Raw genomic sequence first — 15,477 nt, 5'->3', positions numbered from 1 at the left:
GCCCTCTGAGCCTGAGAGGAGATCTGGATGGTATGTCATCGTGTCTACTGCGTTATACTAGAGGCCTTTCAGCTACCCCACAGGAGATCTTGACTCGCCTGGCTTGTCCTGGAATAAGACCTCAGGGATAAAGCCACTCTAGGCCTGGTTAGTTTGCTGGCTCAACAGCATATTCAGGAGCCTTTCCATCTTTCTGCTCTGTCAACCTAAGGGGTCCACTTTGTTTCCGAGCCTTCTTCCTGTCACAGTCACACGTGGCTAGAGCAGGTCCAGGAGTCACTGTGAAAAGAGATGCCATCTTTGCCTCTCAGCTCTTTCTGTTATCCAAGAAAATATTCCTTCACCTCTCTCTCTTTTTTTATTGCTGTAAAATATGCACAACATATTTATTATTTTAACCATTTGTAAGTGTATGATTCTGTGGCATTAAGTATATTCACAATGTTGTATAACTATCATCACTATCTATACCAAAAACGTTCTCATCATTCCCCCAAAAACTCTATACCCATTAAGCAAGAACTTCCCTTTTCCTTTCGCCTTCGCTCCAGTTCCTAGTGACTTTCAGCCTGCTTTCTCTCGCTGTGAGTTTGCCTATTCCAGGTTCCTCATATAAGTGGAATCATAACCATATTTGTCTTTCTGTGCCTGGTTTATTTCATTAAGCATGTTTTCAAGTTTCATCCACGTTGTAACATATGTCAAATTTTTTTTCCTTTCTATGGCTGAAAAATATTCCATAGTATGGATAGACAACATTTTTGTTTATCCATTCATCTATTATTGGACACTTGGGTTGTTTCCACCTTTTGGCTATTGTGAATAATGTTTCTATGAACATTGGTGTACTAATACCTGTTCAAGTCCCTGCCTTCCAACCTTTTGAATAGATACATAGGAGTGGAATTGCTGGGTCATATGAAAATTTCTCAAAAGTTTAACCTTTTGAGAAACTGTTTTTTGCAGCAGCTGCACCACTTTACATCCCCGCCAGTGGTGCATAAGGGTTCCAATTTCTCTACACCTTCACTAACACTTGTTATCTCCCTTTCAAAAAATTATAACCATCCTTTCCTTCATATCTTATTGGCCACTATTGGCCAATTCCCAAACTGATTAGTGGCCAAGTGAATGAGATCAACATTGACTACCTCAAACCAATCAGAACCCATGTGCCTGACGGACATGGCTACGGGGAGGAAAGTTGAGCATCTGAACAATCTCTGGGCATTTCGGGAGGAAAGAAAGGTGGGGATGGATTATAGGGAGGCCATTATCAATGTTTGCAATGGAGAGGCTTTAAAAACATCACTGCCAAGACCACAAATTTGCATTCAGTTGGTCTGTAGTGGGTTCCCAGCATCAGTCATTTTAACATGTTCGCCCTGGTGGCCTAGTGGTTAGGATTTGGGCTTTCACTGCTAGGGCCCAGGTTCAATCCCTGACTGGGGAACTGAGATCCTGCAAGCTGCGTGGAGCAGCCAAAAACAAAAAGATATATTATAAAAAATTAAAATCAAAGCTGCACCCCCCCCCAAAAAAATGTTCACCCAGCTGATTCTAAATTGCAGTTAGGATGGAGACCACTGATCTAGCAGGTGAGACTACCAGTAAGCCAGCAGGTGTGAACACGGAGAGTTGAGAAGTACAATATGCTGGGGCACCTTGCCTGGTCCAAGGGGATCACAGAAACCCCTCAAAAGGGAAGAATGTTGAGACTGATGACTGGAAAAGTCACGTCAGCCAGGCTAGGGGAAGCGTGTCATAGATACAGGGGACAGAGAGAAGGTGGTGCCCGAGGACTGGGAGGAAGCTCAGTCTAGCTGGAGTGGACAGCGTGTCTATTTCTGACCTTGAGGAGACAGTATTTTTACTCAAATATGTGCAACTCATGGGGCAACAGCTAGATTACACACTCCGAACCCAGTTTACCTCTCCCCTGTGACCTCTTGGTGAGTTGAGTAACAGTTTACTTAGTAGAGGGAGCCGACAGTTGGTTTCAAGAACTGAGTTTGAAGCCTACCTATGCCCTGCACAACCAGTGTGGCCTTGGAGAAGTCCCGTGACCTCTTGGGGTCTCCATAAAGGTCCTGCGAAGGTGAGGTTATAACAAGTATCTCACAGGGCTACTGTGGAACTCAAATGAGAAAATATGTATATGTGAGTGGCAAGCATTCAAATGCCGATGTGTTCCAAATTTCTATCCTCATCGAAACCTCTCTCTAGATAACTTCTGAACTCCAGACTCGTCGGTCGAGCTGCCCGTTTGACATCACCCCTGGAATGTGTAACGGGCACCTCCCACTGGACGTGTCTAAGACTGAGCTCCTCTGTCCTCCCCCATGTCAGCCGACGGCATCTCCATCCTTAGTGTCATCCTTGACGCCTTTCTCTCCAACATCCAGTCTGTTAACAAGTCCTGTCACTCTGCTTTCAAAATATATCCAGGTTTGAGTGTCTCCCACACCCGCCACCACTATCCTGCTTCAAGCCAACGCCCTCTCTTGCCTAGGCTTTTTAGCAGCCTCCTAATTGCCTCCTTGCTTCTGCCCTCCTTGCGGTCCCTTCTCAACACAACACTCAGAGTGATAAGCCTGATCACACCACTCCTCTGATCAAAACCTGCCCAGGGCCCCATCTTACTCAAAGAAAAGGGTGAAACCCTTATGATGACCTACAAGCCCTTCCATGACATGGTCCATCGTTATTCTCCTATCATCTCCTACAATTCTCCTCTTTGTTCATCTGCTGCAGTCCCAACATTCCTGCTCTTTCCTGAATGTGCCAGGAACACCCCTGCCTCAGGGCCTTTGCACATATGGTTTCCTCTGCCTGGACTCCTCTGTCCTATTTTTAGCCACATGGCTAACTTCTCACTTCCGTCAAGTCTTTACCCAAAAGCTATAGTGTCAGGAAGTCCTTCCCTAGACACCCTGTTTAAAAGTTCGGCGCCTGCCTTTGATGTCATATTCTCCTTCTTTGCTTTATTTTTTTTTTCTTTAGCATTTACCATTAGCATGCTCTATATTTTAGTTATTGAGCTTATCATTTTACAAAAGAGAAACCTGAGGTTCACTGTGATTCATTAACTCAAGATCACACAGCTAGACAGTGGCAGAGTTGGGTTAACTGTTCTATGATGCTTTACAACATAAAAAAGCCCATTTAACAAAAAAAAGCAATATCATGACCTCTCTCCAGACGTCCTCCCTGCCACCAGCTGAAGAAAGAAAATCTTTCAGTGAGGAAGGAATGGGGTGGAAGCTTTGTGGAGCTGCCCTTTGGAGCCTTGGCTAGGGCGTCCGGATTTGAGTGATATGAAGCAAGGAAGTGGGGGAGCCAACTCAGCACTTGTTCTGAGGCAAGGCCAGTGACTGTAATCAAATGAAGACCAGGAGGGAAGGGTACTCAGCTGCACGGGAAGATACGCTGAGCCCGTCTGAAATGGTTGTGGAGATTTTTTAGTTATCGGCATCCAACCCTGTCTCACTGGCAATCCCCCCCAGACTCACTACGCTCCCTAAAAATTCCTTCCTCTCCCATTCATTCCATTGAACACACAAAGAGGAACCCTAGCAGAACACAGGAAAAGCAGTCAGAGAACAACCCTGCACTTCGGTGTGCTAAAGCTTTGTTTGAATGACGGCAGTGATGTTTAAAGAGCATCTCATTTTGAGGAAGAAGGAATTTGGTGGGACAGTGGTTGTGGTAGCAGGTGAAGCCTTTTTCTCCTCCTACTTGGGAAGCGACATTGCTGGCCCTCTCCCTCCACGGGGACCCAGCCCCCTCTGGGAAGAGGAGCTTCTAGAACCAGAGCCCAGACAGGCAGCTGGCTTCCCTGAACAGTTCAGAGGGAGGAGGCAGCCTTAGGGTGAGTGGCAGCTGAAGCCTGCAGGCTGCAGTCAAACCAGAGAAGGTGGATTCCATAGGGCGGGGGCAGAGCAGAGTCAGAGCAAGAACCTGGCCTCTCCCCGGGGGGCCCACGGCCCCTCTGAGCCACAGCATCCTCATTGCCAGAGTGTGTCCATCCCGAGTCTGCAGTGGGAGTAAGTGGGAGAAAGCCTGTGGCGTGCTCAGCCTGGCATCCAGTGAGAGCTAGCCGTCTATACGTGATTTCTGTCTCCTTTCCAGGAGCAAAATGAGGGGCCCAGAGAGTGGTTCAGAACAGGACCAGGAGAGGCTCTTTTCAAGGTACTGGATTGTATCCCAGAGAGTGGAGGAGGGGAAGAAACCACTTAAGTTGCAGAACCCCCCTGTGGGCAACATTCAGCTGCTTCCTGTGCTCCTTGGAGGTGCCCTTGAGGAGCAGCTGCAGCAGACCTTTGACTCTGGGGCTCCCCTCAGAGCCCCTGCCTCCTCTTCACAACCCGCCCCACCCCGTGCCCAGCTCCCAGGGCCCTTGGCCTGGGCCTGTGCGCGTCACCCAGATCCCCTTTTCAGCTGATGCTCGCACCCCCCACTGCGCTTCTTTCTGGGGGTTGCCCTTCCCATATGTTCACCTATCCCATACGTTCATGACGCCCGTGGCTGGAGGATGAGGTGACACCTTTCAATTTGGGCTAGCTCTTAAGAGAGTCACCCAGCGCCACTGGTCTGCTGAAGCTCATTGTGGGTGTGCTTCTCCGTAGGCCCGTACTGCCTTCCTCCCTGCCTCATAAGCATCTCCCAAACACATGCTCCAAAAGCCTTCTGCATGGGAGCCCAACCTCAGACCTCCAGTCCCTTCACTGTCTGTTCTTTGCCCCTCCAACCACACCCTCCTTCCACTAAAATGCAGTCATATTGTATGCCAACTATTGGAAAATGGGTGCTGATAGGTTAATATGTTGCCCAATAAAAACAGTAAGAATTACATAGGAACCAACTTTTATGTACAGCTAAGCTATCTGTGAAACACACTTACACTCACAATTTTACTTGCAAAGCATGATAGTCTCTGAAGTGTTTCTGCCTGGATTTGAATCCTGGTCCTACTACTTATTAGACTTGAGACCTTGGCCCAGCTGCATGACCTTTTCAGTGCTCAATTTCCCCATCTGTAAAATGGGGATATTAATGGTCCCCTCCTCCTAAAGTTTTTGTTAGAGTTAAATGAGCCAGTACACGGATGGGTCTCAGAATAGCCATGACACATAGTAAGCACATAGTGTCCATTAGTTATTAATATTTGATCCTCACCAGAACCCCATGGGGTATTTTAACTACGGCCTGTGTTGGACATCTCTCATGCCTACCTCATACTCTCAGCCCACCTGTTCACTCCCACTGTTTCTGCAGCCACCTGCTAGCACAGGTGTAACCCAACAGCACCAGGCTCCACTATACTGCTTATTTCTTACTTCCTGCCCGGGTTTCTTTGCCGCCATCACCTGAGATGCCCATGGACCACACTCAGCCATTCCGAGCCAAGCAAACTTGGAAGTGTGAGGGACCTGACATCCCATGTGGACCCCTTGACCCAGGAGGAGCTGGAGCCAATGGGAAAATAGTGCCTTCTTTCCTTCCTTGAGAGAATAATTCTGAGATATGATGTGTCCCATCCAGGTCCAAGTTCAGTTGCCCGCAGCAGTGGGCACCCCCAGCTTGACCTTCCCTCCTTTCGTGTCCCTCATCCCAGCCGCCCACTCCTGTTACTGGAGCTCACGTCCCTAAACAAAGCACCCACACACAAGCCCTGGCCTCCTGCTCTGCTTTGAGGAACCATCTAGCTGTGCACAAGAGGACAGTGAAAGAACAAAAGAGGTTTGTTTTGCTTCCAGAATCAGATCTGGACGCAAGTCCAAAGTGATCCACCCCCCAAATCTCATTTTGTCACTCTGTGTCCCCTCCTGGTTCCCACATGTGTATCTTAACAGAGGCGTCCCAGAAGCTTGGTCAGTTGAAGGCAGGTCAGAGAGAAATTAGCTACGAACTGGACAGCTTTGGACATTTTCATTTCACAGCCCCTTTCCTGTCCCTGCTTAGAACCAGTCCTACACAGCTCGAGGTTTCACCTGACTGGAGCCTGGGGCAGGGACGATGTCAAATTTGTTTTTTTTTTTTTTTAATAAATTTATTTATTTATTTATTTGTTGACTGTGTTGGGTCTTTGTTGCTGGGCTTGGGGTTTCTTTAGTTGCGGTGAGCGGGGGCTACTCTTCGTTGTGGTGCGCGGGCTCCTCATTGCCGTGGCTTCTCTTATTGTGGAGCACAGGATCTAGGCGTGTGGGCTTCCGTAGTTGTGGCACATAGGCTCAACAGTTGTGACTCACGGGCTCTAGAGCACAGGCTCAATAGTTGTAGCGCATGGGCTTAGTTGCTCCGCGGCATGTGGTACCTTCCTGGAGCAGGGATTGAACCCATTTTCTCTGCATTGGTAGGCGGATTCTTAACCACTGTGCCACCTAGGAAGCCCTCAAATTTGTCTTTGGACCACCAGCACTCAGGGCCCTGGCATACAGGAGGTGCTCAGGAAATATTTGCTGGATACACAGGCCCAGCCATCAAACTATTGATGGGTTAATTAAAAAACTATTAATTTTGACTTTTCACGTGGCTGTGCCTGTTCCTATACTTAGTTTATTTTTATGCTGGTTTGGAATGTAATCTCAGATGTACAGAGAACATTTTAGGGAAGGGGTTGTTTACCTTTTACCAAGTTAGTACAGAATCATGTGTCTGAAAATTATTTAAGGAATACTGGATATTTCTTGAAAAAAACCTGATTGTCAGGTTGACTGACTGATGAAGGAAGTAGAAGCTGTCAGACTGCGGCTTGTAGGACAAATGTAGCTTTAAGATGCACGCGTTTTACACGTACTGATTATTTTATATTGGAATTCTGAAGTGTGCTGCGGGTCCTGCCCCTTCCCGCAGCCTCGAGCTGTCCTCATTCTCAGATGTGTTACCTGCCTAGCCCTCGTACGTATACGGGTTTGTGACTCCCGTGCAGAGTGACACACAGCAGGAAACAAGAGCTGAAGGGGCTGACCGGCACCATTCCTGACTTCCCCTGTAGCTTGCCCGATGACAGCATGACATCCTGCCTTCCAGGTACTACAAGATCACCGTGGTGCTCATGTGCTTTGCGGTCCCCACACTGGTGCCCTGGTACATCTGGGGAGAGAGTCTGTGGAATTCCTACTTCCTGGCCTCCATCCTCCGCTACACCATCTCACTCAACGTCACCTGGCTGGTCAACAGTGTTGCCCACATGTATGGAAACCGGCCCTATGACAAGCACATCAGCCCTCGGCAGAACCCGCTCGTTGCGCTGGGCGCCATCGGTGAGTAGGGGGTGGGGGCCCGTGTGGGGAGTGGCAGCTCAGACCTTCTTGGCTTCTCAGTGGTTTGGTGGAAGCTGCAAAGAGAGGCGATGGAGTGGAGTGGACAGGAATGAACTTGGGCTTTGGTGTGAGAATCGTGTCTCGGACAAGCCACTTACTCTCTCTTACAGTTTTCTTATCTGTGAAATGGGAACAGGAATGCCTGCTTATGGGGTGTTATGAGAGTTAAGAATTAAGTAAGATATCGTATGTAAACTGCTTAGTACAGGGCCTGGCACGCAGTAGGTAATCAATAATTAGTAGCTATTTAGTTTTACCATGGAAATTTCCCTGAAGAAGGAGTAGCAGTTGATGTCTCTATCAAGCTACCCTGACCCCTCTAGTCTCAGCTGTCTGTCATTTGTCTGACCATTAAAAAAAAAGGCCTTCAAACAGGGGGATGGGGAGAAATGGGACCTTGGTGTCTCGTGGTACTATAGAATGGTTAAGAGCAAGGCCTCTGGAGTCCAACAGGTTTGGTAGAGTCTTGGTTCCTCCACTTAGTCTCTGGGCAAGTTATCCGGCTTCTCCACACCTTGTCTTCTCATCTGTAAAGTGAGGATAATAGTAGCATTGACCTAAGCCTGGGGTCGCCAGAGGGTTAGATGAGTTAATACATAGTGTTTGCAGCAGTGCTTAGCAGGAAACAAGCCTTCAGGGATATTGTTTTTCTTAATAGCCATTAGGTCTTAGGCAAGCTACTTGTCCCTTCTGTGCATTTCCATCCTCATTTTAAAATAGGGATAATCAAGGACTTCCCTGATGGCGCAGAGGTTAAGAATCTGCCTGCCAATGCAGGGGACACGGGTTCAAGCCCTGGTCCGGGAAGATCCCACATGCCGTGGAGCAACTAAGCCCGTGAGCCACAACTACTGAGCCCATGTGCTGCAACTACTGAAGCCCATGCACCTAGAGGCCATGCTCCGCAACAGGAGAAGCCACCGCACTGAGAAGCCCTCACACCGCAACGAAGAGTAGCCCTGCATGCCACAACTAGAGAAAGCCCACGCGCAGCAACAAAGACCAACACAGCCAAAAAATAATTAATTAAAAAAATAAAAAAGATAACAAAAAAAATAAAATGGGGATAATCATAGCAGCTAGCTCATTGATGTGAAGATTATAGGCATTAATAGCCTTTGAAGAGGGAGGGAGGGAATACGGGGCTATGTGTATAAAAACAGATGATTGAACTTGGTGAACCCCCCCCAAAATAATAAATAAATAAATTAATTAAAGCCCCCCAAAATAAATAAATAATGGTAAAGGGGGAGAAAGCAATTAAAAAGCTAGAACTGCCTTAAAAAATGAATGTGACCTACAAGAAGAAAATAAAATACATTTTAATGGGGGATTTTAAGAATGATTAATTAATGTATGCATTCTCCTGCAAAATTTCTAAAAAAAAAAAGCCTTTGAAGAATATAGCATGGTGGCTGGCATACAGTAAGTGATTAATAAATGTTAGCTGTATCTTGATAGAAGCAACTCAGGCTTCTGGGTGAGCTGAGCCTTGAGAACAGAGACCAAACCCAGGAAGGCAGTTTCCTGCTGTTGAGTAGAAATGGTCTCTGCATCCCTCCGCAATGAGTTTCTGCCATTATGGTGTCAGAGTCACCCGTTTATTAAGACCCCAGGCATCTTGTGTTGACAAGAGCAATATCAGGTGGCATAAACACCAAATTTAGCTATGGGAATAACTGGATATGCAGAGAGAAAAGCGCGAGTTTCCTGATCCCTCCTTGTTTCCTCCGCTCCTATAAGAGCTGTAATGAGCGGAGCCACATCCAGTGGGGACTCTGCGGGCAGACGAGAGTGGGCGCCACGGGACTGTTGCCATCTCACGGAGGGGATGATGGGCCAGGGAATCCAAGGACTGTGGCCATGACACAGGCCCTGAAGAGCTGGGTGTTGGTCTGAAGTCAACACTAGACTCCCAGTCAGCTCTCTTGATAAAGGTCCTTGGAAGACTCTTGTTACATCCTCTGTATGGTAGATGGGGGGATACATTCAGAGTTCTTAGAGCAGTGCCTGTTTCTGAAAATAGGGGAAACCCTAGTACTCGAGAATGAGCAGGGTGGGGAGCAGGGTAGAAGAGACCTCAGTTAAGTAGAAAATTGCAGACCACAGACCGATCCATCTGATGTACTCGCTGGTAGAGCAGACTCTTTCAAATGTGGTCAATAGAAGAACTGTATGACGACCGGTAGCTACTTAAGAAGCAAAGGAGGAATCTGGCAGTTCCTCAAATGGTTAAAAATAGTTACTTCATGATCCAGGAACTCCACTCCTAGATTTATACCCAAGAGAAATGAAAATGTATGTCCACATAAGAACTTGTAATTGAGTGTTCATGGCAACATTATTTATTTATAACAGCTAAAAAGTAGAAATAATCCAAGTGTCCCTCGACTGATAAATGGATAAATACAATGTGGTATATCCATACAGTGGAGTACTCTTCAGCAATAAAAAGAAATGAGGGGACTTCCCTGGTGGTGAAGTGGTTAAGAAACTGCCCGCCAATGCAGGAAACATGGGCTTGAGCCCTGATCCAGGAAGATGCCACATGCCTCGGAGCAACTAAGCCCGTGTTCCACAACTACTGAGCCCGAGTGCTGCAACTACAAGAGCACAGGTAGATCCCGTGCTCCACAACAAGAGAAGCCAGCACAGTGAGAAGCCTGCACACTGCAGCAAAGAGTAGCCCCTGCTTGCCACAACTAGAGAAAGCCCCCGTGCAGGAATGACGACCCTACACAGCCATAAATTAATTTTAAAAAAAGAAATAATATACTAATACCTGCTACAACCCTGAAAACATTATGCCAAGTGAAAGAAGTCAATCACAAAGGATTGCATATTGTATGATTTCATTTATATGAAATGTTCAGAATAAGCTAATCCATAGACATTGTATTAGTAAAGGTGCCCCAGAGAAACAGAAACACTATATATATAAGTATATGCAAGTAAATATATATATTTATATATTTGCAAATAATCTCCCTCTCTGTATATATATACACAAATATATATACAGAAAGAGTAGGATATCTGTATGTATATAAATGCAGTTTTATTCTGTTTCTCTGTGCGTGCGTGCGGAGAGAGAGAGGTTTATTTGGAGGAACTGGCTCACGCGCTTATAGAGTCTAAGTCCCACCATCTGCCGTCTGCAATCGGGAGATGCAGAAAAGCCTGTGGCATAATTAACTCTGAGTCTGAAGGCCTGAGAACCAGGGGAGCTGATGATGCAAATCGCAGCCCGGGGCAGGAGACGATGAGACAGACGTGCCATCGGTGAGTCAGGAAAATGGGAGCAAATTCCTGCTTCCTCCACCGCTGGTTCTATGCAGGCCCTTAAGGGACTGGCGGATGCCCACTCACCCTGAGGAGCACCACCTTACGGAGTCCACTGCTTCACATGCTCATCTCGTCCAGAAACACCCTCACAGACACACCGAGCCATAAGGTTTAATCGGGGTACTTCTTGGCCAGTCAAGTTAACAGGTAAAATTAACCATCACAGAGAGAGAAAGAAGGGCTGGAGGGAAGTGGGGGGGATCGCTGGGGGTCAGCAGCTGAGGGGGGCAGCATTTCTTTTTAGGTGATGAAAATGCTGTAAAATGTGTTGTGGTGATGCATGCACAGCTCTGTGAATACACCAAAAGCCATTAGATTGTATACTGTAAATGGGTGTATTGTATGGTGAATCATATCTCCATAAAGCTGTTTAAAAAAAAATGAAAGACGCCGTGACACGCCTCCTGAAAACACCTTAGGGGGTGGAACAGTAAGGGAGGAAAAGCTATTCACTGTGAGGGGCAGAAATAATATAGAGGCAGATTTTGGATATTTAAAGATCCAACTCCTTAATTCATTTACCTGTCGGAACGTATCACGTATCCCTTCCGAGCTCTCCCAAGAAGTCTTCCTTTAATCACTTCAGTCCACAAAGGCTATTTTCCTTTTATGAACACACATCAAAATGATGATCTGTTATCAGCCATTTGGCATTTAGCTTAAGAAGTACAGCTCTGAAGTCTTGCGAGCATGTCACCAGTTCATGGGGACGATTAATCTTGAGACCTTATGCTGACAACTTTATTGTTATCTTTCTGTTCCTATCCAGTTTGTCTAGCCAATTGAATGAACGCTTCCTCAGGGCCGACAGCAAGTAATTGTCTTTTGCCACCCCACCCCCACCCCCCGCCCGGGAGCCTGACACAGTGTCTTGCAATACATGAATGATTTTTTTTTTTTTTTTTACATGAATGATTTTTAAAAAGCTCTGCAGAGAGGTACTGATTGGGTTATTTCAAGCCCACTTTGTCTTCCAGGTGAAGGCTTCCATAACTACCATCACACCTTTCCCTTTGACTACTCTGCAAGTGAATTTGGCTTAAATTTCAACCCAACCACCTGGTTCATTGACTTCATGTGTTGGCTGGGGCTGGCCACTGACCGCAAACGGGCCACCAAGCCGATGATCGAAGCTCGGAAAGCCAGGACTGGAGAGGGCAGCGCCTGACTCTGGAACCGCCATCCGCGTCTGCCGTGGGCACCTCGGTTCGTGGCCTTTGGATCGCGGGAGGGGGTACAGGGTGGGGAGGGAACGGAATCTACGTGGCTTGGGAATGTTTTGTTTGTCTCATAATAATGTCAAGATACAACTCTCAATGAAAAGAGTTTTTTAAAAGTCAGCGTAACTACGATTTAACAGTAGAACCTGGACATACGATTTAATCTCTGTAGGTACAGTACGTCAAACATAGATGATCACGTGCTTGTACGAGATGGGAACCCTGACAGGAGAGCCTTTGTTTTCTGTTTCTACCAATTAACCCAACATCATTTTTAAACAGACTATGTGAAGGAGCAGAGAGGTGGAGTAGAAGACAAAAGAGAGGGTCTCAGAACATTCTCAGTAAAGAATGTTTCTGTTTTGTAATTATTGCGTGTGTGTGTTGCTGTTGTTTTTAAGGAAGAGAATTGAAAACATAAAAAAACGAGAATACAGGAAATGGCTCTCTTATTTTTTTGCCCTGTTTCCAGCTTGTTAATGCTCCACTGTCTTTGCTTCAGAGATCTGTTCACTGCTCAGCTAGTTGTGTCCCGAGCTGTACGCCCTGCTGGCCCTATAAATCAGTGCCTGTTTTAAGTGTTTGATTTTGTTCTCTTTGCTTTGTCATTTTAAGGTGTATAATTCAGAAGTGCCAGACATCAGATTAAGCTCAAGTGATTTAAATGTTTAGACACCTAATTTATATCCTAATTGATCCCAGCCACTGATGCATGTACTTTACCTACTTCTGCTAAATAAGCATATTAATTTTCCACACCAGGCCATCAGATCTTAATAACCAACAGTTATCTAGAACTCAGTGTCTACAAATGTTTCACCTGCATGCAGCCTTCATTGATTTTGCAGCAAGACATAAAATGATCATTATGTAGCTTGTGGATTTAAGAAAATTTGTGTGTTAAGTTGCCTTGTAAAGAGCATGTCAAATTACTGGGATAGTGTGCCCTTTGTGTTAGACGTTAGAGCAAAAGAAAACCTCATAGTTTTGGCATTAGCGCACTTCGATCATAGAGCTTCAAAGATAGGGAAGATGTAGGGTTTAAATTTAAATTTTAAATTTTTGAAAAAGAAGTGATGCCAATAGAAGATTGTCATAATAAAGTTCTTCATCCAGCAGGTGTTTAGCAGTGTTATTTTTGCCATTTATAATGTGTAAACTGTGAGTGATTTACAATAAATGATTATGAATTCATTGGTGTTCTTGACCAGATACTTAAATCTTGCTGGAATGTCCCTCAGGGGTGCCTTATGCTTTGTGATGATCACATACTTCACTTCTGAGTTTGGCTCTGGGCGGACAACAACCCCTGAGACCAGACCTCTCCTATCCCATTAGCATAACCGGAGGGCAAGTCCGCAAGTTTTATGTGGAATGTAGAACTGCCGGTGGTATCATTTCTTACTCATCAACACTGTCACTTGTACTGCTTCCAGCTGACAAATGGGAACCCAACACCTACATGTCACCCAAAACAGCATGAAGAATACCTTCCTCCCCAGAGCCCTGCCAGGCCCCCCAGTGGTGACCAGAGGTGAGGGAGATGGACTCAGCTCTCACTCCAGCCCTGCCTCTCTCAGCTCTGCCCCTCCCCGTTCTGCCTCACTCTTTGCCCCGAAGCACCTGTGCCCCTACCATCAGCTATAGACCGTCTTAGCCTGCAGTTGAGCGGGAATCCAGCCATTGGTGGGTGCCAGACCAAACTTCATTTGTAAGGCATTTTTCAGTTGCTTTCATATTCCAGTCACACACTGCTAAGACCTTGTACGGAGTGTTGGTAGAGTGTAGATATATTCCAAGATGAGTTTGTATTTGCCTGAACTAAAATGACCCTGATTAGAAATGTTCCTGTGAACCTTTGACCCCTGAAAGTACTAAACTTATTTGCTTGTCCATTAATAGAAAACGTTACATTTGGAACAGTTATTTGGAATCATCTCACAAAAGGAGGCTGTTCTGCAGCTAATCCAAATAAATCCAGAACTTCACTCCTCTGAACGTGATAAACCACGTCTTTATCAGCAGTGCCCATGAATGAGACCAGGGCTGCGATGATGTTGATGGAGTGGACGGAGGTTAAAGCATGCTAGAGTCTTCCATGTTCACATCCCCTGCAGGTCTCAGCAGCATCTAAGGGTACAGTTTTCTCATCTGCAAAGGGAGGGGATGAAACCAGACTCTGTCTCTGTTCCCCCCAGCCCTAACATTCACTGGCAGTAGCAGAGACAGGAATATGCCTGCGTTCAGATTTCAAACAGCTCTCAAGTTACTGCCTTTCTAGGACCTGGGATGTCAAAGTTGAGGGGAAATAATTGAGACTGAGTGAGAGACCACAGTCTGAGGCTGAAAGGATAGAGTGTTCTCGGTAAAAAGAAGTGCATGTGTCTCATTTATTCCCAAAATATGATGAAGCAATAAAAATAAATATAATCCATGAAAAATAACTTAATGAAAGAAAGTACTGCCAAAGGTTCCAGCTTAATGGGGTAGTTGAAATAGCACTAGACTCGGAGATCTGAGTTTGAATTCTCTTTCCAACTGAGATGAACTTGACATATAACAGTATATTAGCTTCAGGTATAGAACTCTGTGATTTGGTATTTGTATATACTGCAGAATGATCGCCACAATAAGTCTAGCTAACATCCATCACCATGCAGTTACAAATTTCTTTTCTTGTGATGAGACCTTTTAAGTTTTGCCCTCTTACCAACTTTCAAATATACAGCACAGTGTTATTAATTCTAGTCACCATGCTGTGCATTACATCTCCAGGACTTATTTAGCTGATAACCGGAAGTTTATACCTTTTGACCACCTTCACCCATTTCCATCGCACCCACCAATCTGTTCTCCTTATCTGTGAGTCTGTGGGGTTTTTTTTTTCTTTTAGATTCTATTATACATGTAAATGAGATCATACAGCACTTGCCTTTCTCTGTCTGACGTACTTCATTTCGCATAATGCCCTTAACGTCCATTTATGTTGTCCCAAATGGCGATTTCAAATCCTAATCCTTGGTCTAACTTGCTGTGTTTTTAGGCTGACTCACATGCCATTTACTAACCCACCGAGCCTCTCTGAACCTCAGTGCCCTCATCCTCAGAATAGGAACAGTAACACTTATGCATCAGAGAAACCTGGAGCCAGCCCTGAGCACAGAGCCTGGCGCCTTGTAGACCCCAGGAGACACCTGCTGGGGGGTAAGTGGCTGCCCCAGTCACAAGACGAAAACTAGGATGGAGTCAAGTAACCACAGACTGAAAGCGAGGAGGACCCACTTCCAGTTCTGGTTTTGCTCCTAACTAGCTGGATGGTGAAAGGTAGCAGAATATGCCCAAATCTGACATGTTGATGTAAGATTATTTTGAGTTAAAGCCACCTGAAAAACAGCAGATATGAGAATGGCGCTCTGACTTCCTTTTTCCTTCCTAAAAGCAGGAGATAAAACTGCCATGTGAAAGATGCCCTCTCTGTACCAGGAGGAAAGAAATGTTCTTATCTCCATAGACAGGGAGAAGATGCCAAGAGAAATCAGCACAAACAAACCTTGTTAACACAGCCTTTATCTTCCTTGAGCCTCCCC

The 15,477-nt window shown here is 45.8% G+C and overlaps 1 protein-coding gene across 1 annotated transcript in view; it reads left to right on the top strand.

Moving 5' to 3' along the window:
- The window catches only part of SCD5 (stearoyl-CoA desaturase 5), a 140,901-nt gene extending 127,853 nt beyond the window's left edge, over positions 1–13,048 (top strand). Inside the window, exons 4-5 of the mRNA XM_057727626.1 lie at positions 7,033–7,265; positions 11,648–13,048. Of these exons, the coding sequence (XP_057583609.1) occupies positions 7,033–7,265; positions 11,648–11,838 (424 nt within the window). The 3' untranslated portion in view covers positions 11,839–13,048. The remainder of the gene's footprint in view (positions 1–7,032; positions 7,266–11,647) is intronic.
- The last annotated feature ends 2,429 nt before the right edge of the window (positions 13,049–15,477 follow it).

The sequence above is a fragment of the Hippopotamus amphibius genome, chromosome 3 (genome assembly GCF_030028045.1).
Source record: "Hippopotamus amphibius kiboko isolate mHipAmp2 chromosome 3, mHipAmp2.hap2, whole genome shotgun sequence".
NCBI lineage: Eukaryota > Metazoa > Chordata > Mammalia > Artiodactyla > Hippopotamidae > Hippopotamus > Hippopotamus amphibius.
The sequence above is the reverse complement of the archived record's forward strand: the minus strand, read 5'-3'. Positions and strand labels throughout refer to the sequence as shown.